Below are 21610 nucleotides of genomic sequence, written 5' to 3' on the forward strand. Positions count from 1 at the left end.
CAATTCAGACATAAATCAGTGCTACCCACGTTGCCAGGCTGATGTGTTTTAACCGTGTCAGGGGCTACTGGTCTCTTAACACAAATTGTTTTGTAGAACTTTAAGAACAGTTGAGCAATCATGGTTCATGGTCTAATATAGAGGAGGGGTTAGATACTTCCCCAGTTTTGTAGTCCAATCTCACAGACAGTTTGGGTTAATAGATTTAGTAGAAGCACTCAGATCTATCACTTTACTCCAGGCCTGTCTCCTTCTGTCCCAACTAAAATCTCAGCCTCTCTCTCTCTAGCATCCCCTAGTGGATGTCTAGTCATTAGCTCAAACTTAACATGACTAAAACAGAACTCTTAATCTTCCCCTCAAGCTCTTTCCCCTGCCTCTTTTCTTCTATCACTGTGGACAACACCATAGGCGGTGAGTTATATGGCCTATGGTGCTTGTGCTCCACCAATATTCAGGACTATGGGCCCGGCTCCACCAATGTTTGGGCTTATATTTTCGAGCCATCCCATCCATAGGATGGACCAGGGCAACTGCCCTGTGCTTTCGGTGGCCCCACGCTTGAGTGGGACGTGGGGTCCAGGGCGGCCTGAGAGGTTAGCAGGGGGCCTGGCACTGGCAGCAGCGAGTGACCCAACCCCAGACTGCCCCACCTTTTCCTGCCCCGCTCTGCTCCCGCCCCCACTCCACCCCTTCCCCCAAACCACGCCTCTTTCCGGCTTCTGCCTCCTCCCCTGAGCAACACCAAGAGTCAACAGTATGGAGTGGAGCGGAGTGGGCTGGGGCCGGGTCGCTTGCTGCTGCTGGTGCCAGGGCCCCTGCTAACCTCCCAGGCCGCCCTGGACCCCACATTGCCCTGAAGCGTGGGGCTTTCCAAAACAGAGGGCCTGGGGTGGTTACTCTGGTCTGTCCTATGGATGGGACAGCTCTGCTTGGACCCATTCTGGGCACCATCAAAAATTATACAAACCTGGCGCCCATGGACGACAACACCATCCTGCTCATCACTCAGGCCTTTAACTGTGCCTCATCTGCTGCTTGAGTTCCTTACATCTAGGATAGGCCTAAATCTTGCCAGCTCAAAGAAATAGTCTTTCCTATACATCCCCACAGCTAAAACCCTCATCTAGGCTCTCATCATATCATGTCTCGATTACTACACCACCTTTTTCTCTGGCCTTGGCAAATACAATCTAGCCCTGCTCATATCCATTCAGAATGCTACTAACTAACATAACATTACACCTTCAATCTCAGTCAACGATATGGCCTGAAAGGAATGAATCAATCGGGCAGTAGCATATCTGTTTACCCTGTACCTGCACAACTCAAAAAGATATAAATTTTCTGCATTTACAAAAATGAATGCTAACCTTAAACATAAAAAACTGCAGGCTTCATGGCTTTTCCCCACACATGCAAGTTTTTCCTCTCCACTTAGACAATATATTTTTTGAGAGAATTTTGACATGTGTATTTCAAGGACATAATTAAGTTTATGGGACTACACATGTAAGAAAAGTTATGCATGTGCTTAAGCATTTGCAGGACTGGGCCAAAAGCATTTGAGTGGGCAGAGCGTGGAAGGAGGGGACCCAGAAGAATCTTGAGTTGTAGAGATAGGAAAAGGCCCTTAAAAGGCTAGAATTCCACATCTGAAACATCAGGCCAAAGCAGCCTTAATCTGGACACCAACAAATTCAGGCATCAAAGATTAATGGACATTTTTTTAAATTTAGGCCTTAGCCTTTGTTTCTCAGTTTCCCCATCTGTGAATGGAGTTACTTTCCTAGCTCATAAGATTGTTGTGAGGCTTGATGTTTGTAAAGCATGCTGAGTTCCTCAGATGAAAACCATTACAGAAATGTGAAGTATTCTCAGAGTGAACAAACAGACCCTACTGATAGGCCAAAGCTACATGGTGACATTATGAAATAGGGCTGATGGTGGCGGTAATTCAGGTACCTAGATCATCCAACAGCAAAGGGATCTTCCAGGGGAGGGGATAACAAGGCTTACATCCACTCAAAGCCTTTGCTTTTAGAAAGGTGGCCATCACCGCTCCTCCATTGACCTTTGAAGGAAGTTTAAATAGAAATTTAACATCAGGGTCAGAAAAGTGATGATGTTCCAGTCCCCCAAGTGGTTTGGTGGGTGGCATTATGGTAAAGGCAATCCGACAGGAATGGGTTGAATCTTTTATTTTATTGTGCTGAATTTCTGAATATTTGCAAGAGTTAAGGGTTTCTTACCTTTTTTTTTGTTTTTATATCCCCAATGTTTTCTGTACAATATAAGCTTTCATTTGAAACAAGATTACATTTCTAGTCTTTTTGGTTGTAATGTTGGCTTCAAAATGTAACCAGACAGTGTTATTGTGTCAGAGAACAGTGAGATGTTCCCCCATTCCTCTCAACATAGTATTAAGTCTAAAGTCCAATTATGACAAATTTAAATATCAGTGTTCACTATTTCATTGCTGATGTTCTCAGAAACATCCAGTGGGGCTGGGTGCTCCATTCATTTGAAAATACTTTCCACAGGAAGAAGGCTAAAAGACAAACTGACTTTGGCTATGTCTACACTTAAACTGCTACTGCAGCTTCACCACTGTAGCACTTCAGTGTAGACACACATTACAGCAATGGGAGGGGGTTCTCCTGTCGCTGTAGTTAATCCACCTCCTGAAAGACGGTAGCTAGGTTGATGGAAGAATTTTTTCATTGACCTAGAGCTGTCTACACCAAAGGATAGGTTGGCTTAACTACATTGCTCAGGGGTGTGGATTTTACACTCCTCTGAGTGACACAGCTGGGTTGACCTACCTTTTTAGCTTACACCTGGCCTTTGTTTTGTTTAGCACAAACTGGCCTTTGCTCCTTCCTAATGTGGGACTTTCACCTGCCACTGCAGGGTAACTGTGTGTCCCAGTTTATAGGAAAAGGACTTGATTATGTTTACGGTGCCCTGATTGATTATACTGAAACCTGGGCTTTGTCCCACTTTCATTATAATCTGCTGACTGGCCAAGCTCTTTCTGCCCTTTGGCTGTGTGCCTCTGCACTATACAATACCCCTCTCTCTACCTTACAGTATTACAGGATCCAGCTGTCTTAGTGCCATGCACTGCCTGCTAAATGCTACAGTATATCATGTATGCACTGGGTGTAACAAATGAGGCATGCCAAAGCCTGGTGGAGTGATCTCAAAGCAGGGAAGTGGGCTGGTAGCGCATCAAGGCAGGTGATCTCTAAATTCCTCGTTAAAGCCCTGATCCAAAGCCCTTTGACATCAACAGAAAGACTCCCACTAACTTCAGTGGGCTTTGGAGCAGCCCTGAAGAAGGGAGGGTGTGCCAAATGTCTCTGTGTTGGGACAAGGGAATCAGGAAGACTGACGTGAGAAGAGGTGGAGGAATCTGGAAGTCAAAGGAGACAAGCAAACAATCTTTCCAAACTCTTCTCCTTCCCACACCATAAAAAACCCAAGCCCTATCTTCCTTTCATGCACCCCCACCCCTCACCTTCCAAATCCTTTCAGTAAGCCCCCCACCCCCAAAAGCTCTTCTCTAGTCTCAGTCCTTCTATACGCCTCCTAATCAAAATTCTTTCAGCACCTGCAGACACTAGGGAACAGAACACTAGAGAACAGAGGCTGGGTCGTCTGCAATATTGTGATACCAGAGAGAAAGCCTGGCCATTAGATAATTATTTGACTAATCCTTGCTAAGACACTGTCTACAAAAATCAGGGCAAGAATGAGATATACAGTGTTGTAGTTACAGAGCACCAGTATGGTTATACTGGGGGAAACCTCTAGTGTAGACTAGCATGAGAAATGCAGCATAAAAAGTGACTTGCACTGATGCAACTTACCTTAGTTTGAAACCAAGTGTTTTTATAGTGCAAACTGGTATTAAAATAGAGGCTACAAGGCCAACAGAGCTGAAAGCCAAATGACAATAAGTTTTTGGCAAAAATCTTGCTAGCTTTCATCATGATTTGAAGGAAAGTCCTGTGCAGATTTTGCCAGTATTCTTCCTCAATTTCTACTGCTCACAGACACAGCATCACTGTTTTCTTTCTCATATTCCTCTGTGGTCTCAGTGCAACAGGCATGTTAGTTCTTAACTGGTGCAAAAGTGTTGGCAGGGAGACATTACACACAACAATCTTGCTGAAACAGTTACAGTCTTGCAAGAAAATCTATTTTTGGACTCCCCCTAAATCTGAATATAGTGGTACTTTCCCATACAACCAACCAGAGCTAGCCAGCCAGACCTTTCCATTTTGCACCAGACCAGGAACTGCCTTTGAATTCTCCCTCTTCCATGCATCTGCCTTACACAAAATACAAATGCCTCCTTTCTCACTGAAGTAGATAAGCATTATCCAATTTTCTTCCCCATAGGGGAAGATGGGGCAGTTTTGAAACCCTTGAAAAGATTATACAGCATTTAAACTAAAAGAAAATGAAATGGATCATGTTATGAAAACAAGAGGCAAACTGTGACTGCAGGATGGGAGGGGGAAGAAATATGAGAAAAGAGAGTCTATTGAGCTTGCATCTGTCAAGATGACAGCCTTCACATGCCTCAGTATCTTCTTTATCACCTAAATAAATTGAACCACCAGCTGAAAAGAGGTCACACTGCAAACAGTGCTATGTGATGTCAGAGCTGTTATATTTCCCCTCCTCCACCAGCTCTTGACAATACTGCCAGTCTAAGAGCAAACAAAAAAGGGTGAAAGTTGAGGAGATTTATTAGAGGCTCGTGGATTTTTTGTAAAGTGTTCACATACTTCCATACACTTCTTATGCCAATTGCCACAGTATATTGAGAATATGCTGTATGTCTTAATGATTTAAAAAATAACCTTCATAAATCTTTTTTTTTTTAAATGTAGCATATTGTATGTCAGTGCAGAAAATGCTTAACAGTCTCCCCACTAAATCCAACCATAGTTCGTCACTGGAGGCATGGGATAGGAAAGTTTGAGAACCACTGGTCTATACGGAAAAAGAAAAAAAACCCCAAACCCTAAAAAAATGTGCCAAAACCCTCACAGGAAGACAGCCACGTGCCAACAAAAGCCATTGGCAAGGACAAAACACTGTTAGCTTCCATTGTTACTAGCCAAGTTCTGACCATATTTTGTGGGGGCACAAATCATGTTCACAGCCAAGCATCCTACCAAGCTTTATATTGATTGGCCAAAAAGATGTGGTTTTCAATCATGCTATGCTAACTCAGTTGAAAACCGCACACTTTTCCCATAAACACAGGCCTGGCTAGCTAAACATGGGTTAAAGTTGCACTGAAGCCAGGGCCTATAGGGTACCAACGGAAGAAGATTTGTGTTCACAGTGTACACTTTCTATAGGCCTGGCCTTCATACAAAGTTGCACTGGTTTAACTGCACAATTTTAAACCAACTTAGTTAAAATTGGTGCAACTTGGTGTGTGGGCATTCTAAAATTTATTTAAATCTGACATATTGGTTAAGCTTGAAAGTTACATGGCCAAGCATCAATATAATCATTTTTATACAGATATAAGAGTGTTTTCGCAAGGGTTTTCCCTGTTTTAACTATACCAGTTTAACCAAACCAGTGCAAGTATGTGCATAGATTAGCCAATAGCTGCAATGTTATATTTCGGAACAGAAGTGTCTTTAAAAGCAGTTGTGCACAAGCCAAAACCCCACATGTAGTCTGCCTTTAGGTTTCTTTGGGTTTGACTTATTTTGCACAATCTAGACATGTCTGAATACATATTAATTAATATGATTTTAAGTACAACTTGGCACCTAATTTAGGCAGGGCACATAATGTTTTAAAATTAGTTAGTTGGTTGTGGCCAATCCTAGCTAACATGTTTTTAAACATGACTTGACCTATCTACAACAAAACCAAAGTTATGCTTAAAATAACATTAGTTATCATGTTTTCAAATATGACTTATTTTCCCAATCTAGAGGAACCTGTTGTTGACTTGCTGGTTTGCCCTCACTTTAGACTGCAGAATGTTTAGCTGAAAAAGCTTTCCAAATGTCACCTAATGCTTTGGGTCCCTTTTGAGCTTATGAACTGGACAGTAAGGCCTGGTCTACGCTTGAAAATTAGGTCAGCTTAGTTATGTCTGTTGGGATCTGAAAAATCCATGCTCCTGCCCAGTACAGTTAAACCAACCTAAGTCCCCACATACACAGCACCAGGTGGATGGAAAAATTCTTACATTGACCTAGCTACTGCCTCTTGGCGAAGTGGATTACCTACACTGACAGGAGAATGCCTCCCATCAGTGTAGGTAGTGGCTACACTGAAGTGCTACAGCAGTCCAGTTGCAGTGGCACAGCTGTGTTGCTGTAGCGTTTTAAGTGTTGACAACCCCTCGCTATAGCAACAGGAAAGGTTCCGGCCTGCAAAGGTAATCCACCTTGCTGAGGGGGGTAGTTAGGTTGATGGAAGAATTCTTCTGTCAACCTAGCACTGTCTATATGGGGACTTAAATTGGTTTAACTACATCTCTCAGAGGTGTAAGAGATGTAGCTATGCCAATGTAAATTTTCAGTGTAGACCAGCTCTTGGTGAAAACCAGGCCAATACTGAAGACATCACCTCTAGTTGAGGTCTGAATGGAACCTGTTCATTTCAATGATGGGTAAACTCTGAAACCTAATTATGAACATTTTATCTATCTAGAGATTATCCCTTGCTTATCATCATGATATCTGAACACCAGTTTATATGTCAACATCATTAACTATTTTACTACTGACTGTTTAGCAGAAATATCCAGCTAACATGCTTCTCTAGTGTGGTTATTAAAGGTATGTTTACGCTGGACTATTTTTTACACTGAGTTAATTGGATGCAGACTACAGATGTTTGATCTTTCCCTAAATATTTGTAGCCTGGATCAAACATGTGGGGAGTGCCTACAGGCTTTTATAAACATATTACCAGTTAACTTCAGGTGCTTAATTAATTTGCTCAAGGCAAAAAGGTCTAGTAAAGACCAGATGAAAAAGACCATATAGGTCTGTGTTGTGCAAATCACGATCTCTGGTTCCAATATATCTTTATACACAGCTCTTCTCCCACTGTTGGTCTAGCACCAGCATAGCTGGTATAGGCTAGGCACAAGTGTGTTAACCACTATGTCACTTCTTCTACTTTCCAGAAGTTCCAAAGCTCAGCATCCTATATGTGGGAATTTGCAGAGGCCACCTCAAATAAATATTGTTTTCAGATACTTATAACTGAGTTGTGGCAAAGCACAGACTGGTATTCAGCTACAAACTATTTTACAGGCATTTACAGTAAGTAGACCAACCTTTCTCATGCTCTAATTTACCAACAAATTCTTAAGAAATACAAGACCAATAATCATCCCTATGATGAACAGACAAAGAATCTTCAAGATTATTTTGGCCAGTGATTCAGAGATTCCCTCCCGAGATAGAGAGAGAGAGAGAGAGAGAGATAGATAGACTTGTAAATTGTTTGCAGACCTATACTCAACTGAACCAGAAAAGGAGGACAAACTCCACAAGAAATGATTGATTTACAATCCTCCAATTCTGTCTAATCCAAGTTTTGTGAATGAAATATATTAATTTGTTTCTTTGCCTGCTGAATGTCAGTTTTGTGGTAGCTTCTTTGGATGGGTATATAGTTGTGAACAGATCTTTTCTACTGTGAATTTCAATCAAAACACTGTGATTACCTATCAGATATGAACCTGCATTTTGTATCACACACAGCCAACACAAAGGTAAAGCCAGACATCAATAAGCTGGTTTTAGAGAAGCAGTGCCAGTCTTTCAATTGATATTCCTTTCCCTGCAACCCACAAATCATACTTTGTGTTTTTATAAAGCACAGTGGACACTTTCAGCACTCCATAACAAAAGTGTGCCTTTATTTCAGATTAAAATTGTATATAAATGTATATGCAAATTAGGTGTGGCCCTCATGATCATTGAAAGTTGCCAGGGTGGTATCTTATGCTGCAAAGATTGCGTACCACTGCTCTAGAGTGTTCACCCATGGTTTATTTCACTGTTGTGATGGTAATCCAAGTGTTCTTACCGATATCTCACAGTCCTTTGAATGTTGCAAGAAAAGCCAGCTCTCTTAGTGTATGGATATGGATTGATGGACAGCCTTCTTTAGTATGTAATATTGCTGGATCAAAAAGAAAAAGACCCAACCAGTAAAATAATCTTGACTTCATAATTAATTCTCTTGTAATTAATCATCAGGTGCTATCGTGGGAATCTATTCTCCCCTCTGTATGTGTGTAATACCTATTAACCTTAATAGGAGTTATGGGCACAAACGGACTGAAAAATAAACCCATTAATTATAATCTTAATAAACCAGTGAGCTGTACAAAATGTTGTTAGTAGTTTTGCTCATCACGATTCCAAAGGCTGGCCCTAGATTTTTGCAGGAATCTAGGAAGCTCCTTCCTGACACTTGTGTAGCTTCCCATCCTACAGGTACTGGTAAAAAGCGCATTCTATTCAATGTTTTTTGGTGGTCTGTGACTTTTTTCAAAAACGTTAAAACTAGGCCACTTTGCTATTGCTCAGCAAACCAATACTTTTACCTGCACCATTGTGGTCCAGATTTTAAGATTTCTTCTTTTTAAAAAACAAATTAAGACTAGAGCTCTTACTGTTGCAAAAATTAGAAATGTGAACCAAGTACAAGTGAGGCAGTGATGTCTGCAAAAGCCAGAAGACAGCTTGAAACCACAGCTCTACGAAAAGTGTAAATTGCTCCTTTTCATTTCAAGGGGATGTGAACTCTGACTGTGATACTTTAAATATCAACAGTGTTAACTATTTTAGTACTGTTCAAAGTACACACAGAACGTTTGGGAAAGTACCAGCCTGTAGCAACCTCCCCACCTCTCCTGATACCTGAAAACAAAAACAAGTTCCTAAGAAGGGAACAGGGCAAGGCAGTTAGGAAATTCCGTATCTTCCATAGCCTGCTAGCACAGGATAGGAATCAGACATTAATTCAGATTGGGACTAGAGGATGGAGTTCTAGTTGATGGGATCTGTGCATGTGAAGCAGGAGCAGGACTGCAAGGAGCATTTTCTAAATACATGCACCTAAAGCACTACAGATTGGGGTGCCAATGGTTTCAATGTGACTTGGATGACCATATGTCCTTTTTATATACAACTGTGCATTAGAAAATTAATTTAAAGAAATTATTTGAACATTATTACTCCAATTGGCAAGAACTCCTTTAAAAATCTGCCCTGTGGCTTTCTATGACTTTTGCATACATATTCCAGCTAATTTCTTTGAAAATCGTAATTTATGAACCTACTATTACATGCCCACATAAAATTGCTTTTGGGAAGCTATTCTTGAAAAGATTTTGTATTGCCTAGGATTAAAAACTGGTCAGGTTAAGTCATAGTTCTATACAGAGAAACATTCTGACTGAGAAGTAAGTTGATGCCATACTTAGAACGAAGAGCAGATTGAAGATTTATCAAGTTTTCTAAAATGCTGGGGGGAAACGTTTGCTGGAGACATACACACACAATTCAGAATGAGCAAAACTTTATAATAAACGTTGGCCTTCACTCTACAAGGGGTATATAAGGAGAGTAAATACTAGAGCTGGTCAGAAAAACATTGATAGAACCATTTTCATCTCAACACACAGTTCTGTTGAAACTGAAAAGCTTCTTGAAATCAAGCCAATTTTGCTGGAATTTAATTTTGGAAGAAAACCGAAACCAAAAGTCCTGGCAATGTCAAAGCGTACTGTTTTGACATTTTTAAAATTAAACTTTTTTTTGGAGTTTCAAAACAACTGTTTGTTTCTAATTTTTACTTTTGCATCATGTAATAGAAAAGTAAAAAAAAATGAAATAGAAATGAAACACAATATTTTAATTTTGTCAAAACAAAATGTTTTGATCAACCCAAAACAATTATTATTTCCCCCAGAATTTTCCTTCATAGAGAATTTCAAAAATTTCAGTTTTCATTCCTTTTCGGGATGAAGCCAAATGTAAAAATCTTGAAATCCTTCCTGAAATGGAACTTCCATTATCTGCACGGCACTAGTTCATATCCTACACAACAGTCACCATTATGTGAACTCTCTGACAATTTTGAGATGTTGACATAACTTCCAAAAGGACAAAATTGATCAGTCAATCTTCTGAAAACTATAGTCTTCCAAACAAAGGTCCCAATCACATACTGTGATTAAAGACAATGGAGCTGCATACAAGTACAACATAAATCAACGGAGCTCAGCAAGACACAGAAGTTCCCCTGCATCAGGGGTTCCCAAACTTGGTTCACGGCTTGTTCAGGGTAAGCCCCTGGAGGGCCGCGAGACGCTTTGTTTACCTGACCGTCTGCAGGTACAGCCACTCGTAGCTCCCAGTGGCTGCGGTTCGCCGTTCCCGGCCAAAGCGGTGGCGCCGCTTCCCACAGCTCCCATTGGCTGGGAATGGCGAACTGCAGACATTGGGAGCTGCAAGTGGCCGTATCTGCAGACGCTCAGGTAAACAAAGCACCTCATGGCCAGCCAGGGGCTTACCCTAATCAAGCCGTGAACCAAGTTTGGGAATCCCTGTCCTAGATGGAGCCCTACTGACTTCAATCCCAATGTAGGATCAAGAAGGCCTAAAACATTAAACATCCCCCCACCCCAAAAACAAACGAACCCAAACCATCTAATTATATTTAAAGTCTGTGAGTATATGGTCAAGAAGAGACTACTGGTTTCCAGCTTGTCTCTGTAACCATTTTCTATAGTAAACATACATTGTGAATGCTGCATTTCTTGCAACGGCTCCAGTACTTCACATTTTCACCTCTCTGTCACTGTTCACACGTCCTAATAACAATACATGATGGAATTGCTTTCAAGGAGGTTCAGTCAGCCAATAAACCAGCCTGTACTTGCCCAATAATGTAAATAGACATTTACAGACAACACAATACAGCAGAGTGTGGTGGTTCCTTGTTTTAAATTTTATAACAATAGGCATTTTGGTTTCTTCCAGGTATCTCAAGAATTATTAGTGAGCTGCAAGCTGTCTTTAAAATGTACCTGTCTCTTTTTAAATATGGACAAATTCTGCTGTGACACAAGCGTAAATCCAGAGTAACTGTATTGATTTAAAGGGAATAACCAGTGTAACAGAGCTGAATTAGGCCAATCCTTTATTATTTTTAGAGATCTGTTTGTTTTAAGAGTATAAAAGGTAACTTTTGAAAAAAATAAAATTAAACAATTTTAAACAAACTGCTTCTAAGTAAAGAACATTTCTGGTCATACTGAAAGGATGACTTAAAAAACTAGACCCACTTATAGGATAAGACTAAAGGGTGTGAAGTCTACTGTAGGTAATAACTTCATTGAAAGTATAAATCTAATGCACTGCTGATTTTCAATCATATTTCCAGAAACAGACAGTTTGTGCATATAAAGTCAGACCTATTTACACAGCATGTTCACCTTGTCATCTCTGCCCAATGATAAGAGTCGTGGTCTTAAATCTTAAGCGCTCAGACACCGCAAACACTTCAGACTTTTTTTCAAAAACTTATTTCAATGGTATGCTTGTAAAAAAATGAAAATGTGATTATTTATGAGTAAGAATTTAAACATAAGATTGTTTGTCAAACTGTTCAAAGGAATTCCAAACCCACATAAAAATAGTGGGATCAGATTTCTCATTATGATATAATATTTATATAGCAGTAGCATCCATTGGGAACCCATTGTGCTAGGCACTGTGCAAATACATGGAAAGCACATAGCTTGTCTTGTCTGCAAAGTTAACTAGAGTTAAAACTCAATGTTGCACCTAACTCAACTCCCATCCACATACAAAAACCGTTAACTCGAGTGCAGTGATGCTTTTAACGTAAGTTTACTATGAACTGAGCCAGGAAGCGGGTATAAGATAAAGTTGTGTGTGTACAAGGCATCAGCTTCTCACACAACCACTATGCACAGTGGATGCAGGCTAACACTACTCGAGTGGTGCTAGTTATCCAGTGCCTTCCCCCAATTCTCTTGTGAGCCCAAGAAGGGCAGACTAGTTCTCCCACAATACACTGCAAAACAATTCACAGTGCACTCAGCTTACTTAGTGCTAAGAAACATGGGATAGGCTCCCAGAAATCTTAGTGTCACCCACAAGAGAGTGCAGACTCAGTATAGACAGAGCAGCTTGTCCATGGCACAAAATAACACAGCGGTATTATTTTACAATGTTCCACTTGATCAAGAACTTAAGAACATAAGAACGGCCGTACTGGGTCAGACCAAAGGTCCATCTAGCCCAGTATCCTGTCTACCAACAGTAGCCAATGCCAGGTGCCCCAGAGGGAGTGAACCTAACAGGTAATGATCAAGTGATCTCTCTCCTGCCATCCATCTCCACCCTCTGACAAATAGAGGCTAGGGACACCCTTCCTTACCAATCCTAGCTAATATCCATTAATGGACTTAACCTCCATGAGTTTATCCAGTTCTCTTTTAAACGCTGTTATAGTCCTAGCCTTCACAACCTCCTCAGGCAAGGAGTTTCACAAGTTGACTGTGCGTTGCGTGAAGAACTTCCTTTTATTTGTTTTAAACCTGCTGCCCATTAATTTCATTTGGTGGCCCCTAGTTCTTGTATTATAGGAACAAGTAAATAATTTTTCCTTATTTACTTCTCTACATCACTCATGATTTTATATACCTCTATCATATCCCCCTTTAGTCTCCTCTTTTCCAAGCTGACAAGTCCTAGCCTCTTTAATCTCTCCTCATATGGGACCCGTTCCAAACCCCTAATCATTTTAGTTGCCCTTCTCTGAACCTTTTCTATTGCCAGTATATCTTTTTTGAGATGAGGAGACCACATCCGTACACAGTATTCAAGATGTGGGCGTACCATGGATTTATATAAGGGCAATAAGATACTCTCCATCTTATTTTCTATCCCCTTTTTAATGATTCCTAAGGCTAACTTGAAAGGAGTAACTCAAGTGTAGATAATGTGCGCTAACTCTGCAGTGAAAATATACCCACAATCTATGCCCCAAAGGGTTCATAACTTGGCTAGAAAATATTCAGATGATCTGGACCTGAACCAAGGTGTTCTCTTTGGGGAGTAGGCTTGGAAAAGGGGTTACTGTTCAAAATAAATGTGAGCACACTAGAACGGATACATTAATGAGTCTCATCAAATCTCACCCACATCTGAATGTTTGGCTTTCTGCAAAGTTCTCAAAAGATCTAACACGCGGGTGAGAACACGTGCCAAAGAAAGTATCACTCCATTTCACTTTTCTGGACTTCACAAGAGAGATAAAGAAGTCCACAACACTTATCACACAGTTAAAAAGAGCTCAATAACATCCAAATGAACTAGGCTAACTAAGGCCTGGTCTACACTACGCGTTTAAACCGAATTTAGCAGCGTTAAACCGATTTAACCCTGCACCTGTCCACACAATGAGGCCCTTTATATCGATATAAAGGGCTCTTTAAACCGATTTCTGTACTCCTCCCCGACAAGAGGAGTAGCACTGAAATCGGTATTGCCATGTCGGATTAGGGTTAGTGTGGCCGCAAATCGACGGTATTGGCCTATGGGCGGTATCCCACAGTGCACCATTGTGACCGCTCTGGAAAGCAATCTGAACTCGGATGCACTGGCCAGGTAGACAGGAAAAGCCCCACGAACTTTTGAATTTCATTTCCTGTTTGCCCAGCATGGAGCTCTGATCAGCACGGGCGGCGATGCAGTCCCAAATCCAAAAAGAGCTCCAGCATGGACCGTACGGGAGATACTGGATCTGATCGCTGTATGGGGAGACAAATCTGTTCTATCAGAGCTCCATTATAGAAGACAAAATGACAAAGCATTTGAAAAAAATCTCCAGGCTATGATAGACAGAGGCCACAGCAGTGCTGCGTGAGAAGCGTAACGGAAAGCCAAAGAATCAAATGGACACTCATGGAGGGAGGGAGGGGGTACTGAGGACTCCAGCTATCCCACAGTCCCCGCAGTCTCCGAAAATAATTTGCATTCTTGGCTGAGCTCCAAATGCCTGAAGGGTCAAAAACATTTTCCCAGGTGTTTCAGGGTGTATGTCGCCAATTTACACCCTCCCCCCCCAAAAGAAAAGGGAAAAAAATCGTTTCTCGCCTTTTTTCAATGTCACCCTATGTCTACTGCATGCTGCTGGTAGACAGGGTGCTGCAGCGCTGAACACCAGCATCCCCTTCCCGGTGGCAAACAATACAATATGACTGCTATCCGTCGTCATCATCAGCCCGTGAGTGATCCTGGCTGGCCTCGGTGAGGTCGGCCAGGGGCGCCTGGGTAAAAATAGGAATGACTCCCGGTCATTCCCGGCAGATGGTACAAAAGGATTGGTAACCGTCCTCATCATAGCAACTGGGGGTGAGCTCCATCAACCCCCCCGCCTTTCATGTCTAAAGAAAAGATTCTGTACTGCCTGGACTATCATAGCAGCGGGAGGCTGCGCTCCTCTCCCGCCCCACCCTTTAATGTCATGCCTGGACTATCATAGCAGCTGGAGGCTGCCTCCCCCTCATTTTATCTCACTAAAAGTCAGTGTTTCTTATTCCTGCATTCTTTATTACTTCATCACCCAAATGGGGGGACACTGCCATGGTAGCCCAGGGGGGTTGGGGGAGGACGGAAGCAACGGGTGGGGTTGTTGCAGGGGCACCCCCTAGAATGGCATGCAGCTCATCATATCTGCGGTCTCTCTGGGGCTCTGACATGGAGCAGCTGTGCTCTCTGGTTCTCTAGTACACCTGCCCCATATTCTAGGCAGGACTGACTCTATTTTTAGACAAAACATAAAGAAGGACATGACCCAGGGAGTCATTCCCATTTTTGTCCATGCGCCCCCGGACGACCTCAGCGAGGCCAGCCAGGCGCACCCATGACAGCAGCAGACGGTACAAAAGCACTGATAACCGTCATCGGCAATTTCCAAATGTAAACGGTGCAAAATGACTGATAACCATCATCTCATCGCCAATTTACAATGGCAGACGGTGCAATAGGGATGATAATCGTCTCTGCTACCTTGCAAAGGCAAATTAATGCTGCTGTGTAGCACTGCAGTACCACCTCTGTCAGCAGCATCCAGTACACATACGGTGACAGTGACAAAAGGCAAAATAGGTTCCATGGTTGCCAGGCTATGGCATCTGCCAGGGCAATCCAGGTGAAAAAGGGCACAAAATGATTGTCTGCCGTTGCTTTCACGGAGGAAGGATTGAGTGATGACATTTACTCAGAATCACCCGCGACACTGTTTTTGCCCCATCATGCATTGGGATCTCAACCCAGAATTCCAATGGGCGGGGAAGACTGCGGGAACTATGGGATAGCTACGGGATAGCTACCCACAGTGCAACGCTCCGGAAATCGACGCTAGCCTCGGTACATGGACGCACACCGCCGAATTAATGTGCTTAGTGTGGCTGCGTGAACTCGACTTTATACAATCTGTTTTTAAAAAACGGTTTCTGTAAAATCAGAATAATCCCCTAGTGTAGACATACCCTTAGTCAAAACAAATTCTTCACAACATGACAATTGGTTTTCTAAGGCAATTGATCACTTGCTTTAGTTTCTTCAAACCCAACCTCTATTCTGATTTGCAGATTGTGGGTACCTAAGTGATAACTATACCAGTTAAACATAAGAAACAATGTGAAATAATGCAAAACAAACAGGAGGTTTGGCAGAACACATGAAAAGTATTTTTCCCTTCTGCTAATAGGAATCTAAAGCCAGACCAACGAAGATGTTACATGAAACACTTAATTGAAACAACATATCCATCCAGCCAGGAGAAACCTGAAGACTGGTTTGGGTATCTTAATGACATCACCGTACTCTTGCAATTAAAGCAGTATCACAAAGAACCATCATACATGGTGACAGCTAATGCAATAAACCCAGAGAGAACTTAAAACCAGAGGGGTACTTATAAAATTGCTATTCATCTGAATTCTGCAATTTCCAAAATTAAGAGATTTGAATACAAAAATAATCCCCAGGGGAAAAACATGAGATCTCTCACTCAAATAAAGAACATGGGCACACATAACAATGTACTTCATTTCCAGCTATGTGTTACAATTGCCACTAATGTCAAAGCTAAGATTTTATAAGGCTCCTGGTCAACTAAGAAAAGAGTAGCAAAGAGTCCTGTGGCACCTTATAGACTAACAGACGTTTTGGAGCATGAGCTTTCGTGGGTGAATACCCACTTCGTCAGATGCATGGGATGCATGGGCATGCATCCGACAAAGTGGGTATTCACCCACGAAAGCTCATGCTCCAAAACGTCTGTTAGTCTATAAGGTGCCACAGGACTCTTTGCTGCTTTTACAGATCCAGACTAACACGGCTACCCCTCTGATACTTAAGAAAAGAGTAGAACAAAAGGTGCGTATTAGCAACAATTGTTGTTTCATGTTTCCTTTTGCTGTTGTTCTAGAGCAAATAAAAAGGATCTTCAGTCCAGATATAAAACCACAGTTCAAAGTAAATTAGATTACATATCAATATTGCCAACAATTGAGAAAGTACCAATAAGGAAATCAGAACATTTCCTAATAAACGCAACCAAAATTCTTTAAGACAGAGATTTCCTGTATCGCCCCTGTTCCCAGAGGACAGCACAGGATGTGGATAATTAATTCTATTTTAATTTACAATTTGTGACCATAACATCCTTTTACTGAAACAAAACCAAAAAGGAACAAAAAAAGTAAAACAAGAGATTTAAATTTTATAGCATGGTCACATAACAAAAAGCAACCAAAATAGGTTCCCATCTATTATAAAAAGAGTTTACGATGTGATGTGCTCTAGTTCAAACATTTTCATTCTTATAGTAAGAATCACATTTTAAGAGGTAGTTTCACACACACTTCCCTTCTCATCCTGCAGGTCACCTCAACATTCCTGTGTCAACTACAGCATGGATAGACAGAAGTATTTTTAGCTGCCTTTTATGCAACTGTTTTTGTCCTCTTTGAAAAAAGTAAATCACACAAATGTTGCTCTATTTTGTTGTTTCTATTCCCCTTCCCCATTCTTCTTGGTCCCCTTCTCCTCTCCCCTACAATTTTCCTGTTGCCAGGGTTTCTCTTCCACTGCACGTGATTTCTTGCTGCTTGGTTCCCTTTTCCCCTGCTTTTGTGGGTTTGCTTAAGAACCATGTGGTCTGCTTCTCCCCATGCGATATTGGACATAACCATCTATCTACCTAATTTCTTTTCCATGTGGACATTCCCCTCCCACTCATGACATTCCCCTCCCACTCATGACTGATAGCTTCACTCCCACTGGTGACCTCCAGTCCCCAAGGACAGCTCGTTTCCTCTCCTCCACCTTTGTAGCAGTGACAAAATTCAGGGATATTTTCTTCACAGGGCACAGTTCCAGTCTAATATTTTTAGAAGAGGTCCAAGAACTGCCAGTTATTTCTACCCCCATAGCCCCCATCACCAACCCTCCCCTCACCCTGATGCTCCCACCATTCAACCCTTTCATCTTCTTCCTATATAAAAAAGAAAAATGAACTTTATTGCCACCACTTCCAACCTGAATACTTCAGCCACCAAGGGGACACCACTGGCATGGACCACTGAGCAACACACTCTAATGATATTTTTAAGTTCTTGGGGAAGACATGCTCCAGCAATAATTCCCTCATGGAGAAGCAAGCGAGGGATGCTACACACACTAACTAACAATATTTCTTTTATGGAGGAGTCATCCTTCAGTGTAATGGGAGTGTGGGGGAGAGAAGGAAGAGTAACATGTGCTGCAATCGCTCCTTGAGGGGACACTTGTGTAACATTTGCCACATATGGCTGGGGCTGTGACACACTAGTGATATTTCCCATATGTGCACGTGCAAAATATCCAAGTCATAGTTCCTTCGGGGCATGCTAGTGAGATATGTTCTAGTGAGGAATTCCCCATATGACGCATTCTAGTAAGATTTCTCTCAGGGGTATGTGCGTGCAACATGGCATTCTGGTATTTCCATAGAGAGGTGACAGTTCTCTGATGGCGGTGGGAGCCTACAACCTCCTAATGTTTTCCTCATGGGTGTGTGAAAAAAACCCTAGCGATGATGTCTCCTTCACAGGTCCATATGTGAATGTATGACCTGCCCTGGGGGCATGTCCCTAGCTGGTGGGCATGTGACCTGTCCAAGCATTATTTGTCATGAATGTGTTTGTGAGGCAGGGGAGGCACAACACATGGATGGACATGCTCAACACAGCAACCACCCACACCAAGGATAGGGGTGAAGGGCTGATGTGCTTTGGCCCTAGGGCCCACACACCCTCCTGAGATGGGGGGAAGGGCAATGTATTCCAGTTAGAGCAGATGCACCCAGCCAAGAGAAGCTATGGGGTGGGGGAGGGAAGCAGACTGAAAGGGGGGGTGACCCACCCTTCTGCTAAGGGTGACACTCTGCAACAACATCCCCACCATATGGAAAGGAGCCAGGCAGCCTCACTGGGGGGGGGACACTCTGATAAAGGGGGTACAAAGAAGACACCCCAAAGGCACCCCGGAGGCAAAGCTGGGATGGGGGAGAGCTGAGGCCCCAGTGCATCATGGTCAGTGCGTGTGGGTGTGTGCGCGTGGGGGTAAGGTGAGTCACTTCAGTACCTGCCCCGCCCCCTCCCCTAAGGCGGGATCCCACCGGCCCGCGCCGGCCACGGCCGGTTTCAGCCGGTGCCGGGCGGGCGGTTGGTCTCCGTGCGCGCGTGCCGCACGTTGCCCGCTGACGTCAGGCGTGTGTGGCGCGCGGGCGGGCGCCGGGCGGAGGGCGGCGGCGGCGGGTGTTCTCGCTACGTACGTGTAGTGCTGCGGTTTCTCGGGCTGCGCCTGCAGCGCGCTGGCGGGGGCCGCCGGCCCGGCCGCAGGGGGGCCGCTCGCCACCGGGCCCTTCGACATGTTCCTGCCTTCCGCTCCCTCCGCCGCCGCTACCACCGAGGAGACTTTATTATTCACTCTGCGCGGTCCGCACGGAGACCGAAATGCGCATGCGCCGCCGCCGCCATTACCGCCCCGGTTCGCAAAGCATGATGGGATTTGTAGTCCAGGCGCTCGCGCAAACTCCACCAACCCGGGACACAGCTTGGCGGGGCTTCCGGCCTGTAGAACTACAACTCCCAGGGGCACTGTGCGGACATTGCCCCGGACTTTCTTCAGAGCGGGGCCTGCTGGAAGTTGTAGTTCAGCTGCCCCTCGGAAGCCTAGCTAAGCTATGCATCTCCTGGAGGCAGGGCAAAGAGCTGGTAGTTCATTGAGGACATGGAAGTACTGCGGATTAAGTAGGGTGCATACACGAGTGATTCAGACCTGTAACCACAGCTCAGATAAGAGAGGGTTATGGTTAGACTTGGAAAGATCATTGTTAAATGTTGACTTCACCGTGCACACACAAACCAGGAAAAAATATTTTCATCAATAATAAAAAATTATAGATATACAAAATAAGAAAATGCTGCTCAAGGGTTTGATTCAAGGCTATTTACAGTGTATATTTTCACATGTGATGTTGACAACTCGTTTTAATGTATCCCATGATTTCCCACAACTGAAAATTTAAATAGATACAAATTGGAAAAAAATGCTTACAAATAGACATTATCCATCTACAGTATTAAAAAAAATAGAATTATGCCAAGTTATGGTTAAATAGGATGTGGGGAGATATGCCATTGCTGTAATACATTGTAATCTACTGATATTTTTTAAACAGTAGACTTTGTAACAAACATGGTCCTTAAGTATCCTCCTGACAACAGTTGACTTTTTTTCCGTACAGTAAATTGAGAGAAAGACCTTTGTGAATAGTGTATGTTTTGGGACACGTGGCTTTTGTGAAGGTAATGGATGAGTTGGTTTGCAGAGGATTAGAGAGGTATTTTCTGTATATAACTTCATTTTCTCTCCCTCCCCTACTTAAAAACAAAAGGCAGACATTCCAGCAGAATGTCATGCAGAAGCTGATTCTGTAGTATTAATTTCCACATTTCCCTTCTTTTTACTGCTTACCTTACCCCACAAGGCAGAAAATGTCCCAAAATAGTCAATGAATAAATAACAGCACACTCGATTTGAGAAGGATGGAGAGAGTTGTATGGAGAAGCTGCCTCTTTATAGCTAACCCCAGATTCTGTATCTATGTTGGGTTATCAGGATTGTGGACACCTTTCATGCCTTCCAAGGGAGGAAAAACTGAAAGTAACATTACCTCAGGAACTTTGCGGAGTTTTGCGTGTAAATTATCTTCTTCCATGGGGAGATGATATAAGCCTTTGTACACAGAATTTTGATATCTCAGGCTCAACACATAATTATTAAACCCACTGGGCTATTTTAGAGTTGGGGAAGGGAGGGAAAGAGCACAAGGATTTATGAGCGCAACACCTTTCATTTTAACTTGGCCACTAGGCACAGATTGAACAATGTTAATATTAAACTCTAAGGCATGGTCTACACAGTTTTTGTATCAGTATAACTATTTTGGTTAGGTAATGTCTACACTTAAAATGCTATAGCAGCACAGCTGCACTTCAGCCTAGTCACTCACTACAGAGAGGGGAGGGGTATTCCCCTTGCAGTAGTTTATCCACCTCCCTAACAGTCAATAATTCTCCTGTCGACCTAGCACTATCTACACCAGTGGTTAGCTTGGTTCAACAAGGTCACTGGGGTGCAGATTTTTCACACCCCTGAGTAATGCAGTTGGGTTGACTTAACTTTTGAACGTAAATTTGGCCTTGGGGTGTGATTTTTTTTTTACCTAAATAGCTACAGTGGACACAGTTATGCTGATACAGTTTAAGAGCTCATTATCCTACATTCACAGGATTAAGAAAATGTATAAGTATCTTATACAGTATAACTGTATCCACGCTTGTAGGAGTTGTACTACTTTAACTATATCAGTAAAGTTACAAATTTTGTACATAGAAAAGACCAAATATATAAACAAATAAATCACAGTAAGTGATGAGCCTGTAGAAGGAGAAATGTTGAATTATCAAATAATACTCAAATCATCATAAAGTTTATATATATAAACACACACACTCACCTCCACTTAAGACTAACATGTTGTGACACTGTTTAACCTAGGGGAGCTCAAACTTTTCATAGTGCTATTGGAGAGCCGATCTACCCGCCCATTTGTGATTGCACAGAATCCCTGTAGTAGCTACATCATTTGTTTATAAAGTAATATTATGTCAACATTTAATCTTTTTGTATCTGTCTTTTAAAGGAATTTAGCAGCTGCACAGAAGGAATTATCAGCACCATGTGAACAGCCAGCTCTGTGGACCACCAGGAGTGGTTCCACACACCCTCATTTGAAAATCACTGGTTTAAGCCAAACAGACTGACATTTTATAGACCAATTAGTCCTGGCACTATCCTGGTTTCTGCTGCTTGTTCTCTTCCATGCTCTAGTTCGGAAAACCCAACATACACTCTGAATGAAAGGCAACACAGAAAAG

The 21610-nt window shown here is 42.6% G+C and overlaps 1 protein-coding gene across 4 annotated transcripts in view; it reads right to left on the reverse strand.

The window, feature by feature from the left end:
- The window catches only part of UNK (unk zinc finger), a 61069-nt gene extending 41969 nt beyond the window's left edge, over window positions 1-19100 (reverse strand). For 3 of the 4 annotated variants that reach the window (XM_039501233.1, XM_039501231.1, XM_039501230.1), the window contains exon 1: window positions 18940-19100. In XM_039501233.1, coding sequence (XP_039357167.1) covers window positions 18940-19037 — 98 coding nt within the window. In that variant the 5' untranslated portion in view covers window positions 19038-19100. Of the gene's footprint in view, window positions 1-11518; window positions 11585-18939 lie in introns of those variants that run through there. The other variant, XM_039501232.1, reaches the window with a different exon arrangement.
- Window positions 19101-21610: the final 2510 nt, after the last annotated feature.

The sequence above is a fragment of the Mauremys reevesii genome, linkage group 15 (assembly GCF_016161935.1).
Source record: "Mauremys reevesii isolate NIE-2019 linkage group 15, ASM1616193v1, whole genome shotgun sequence".
Classification (NCBI taxonomy): Eukaryota; Metazoa; Chordata; order Testudines; family Geoemydidae; genus Mauremys; species Mauremys reevesii.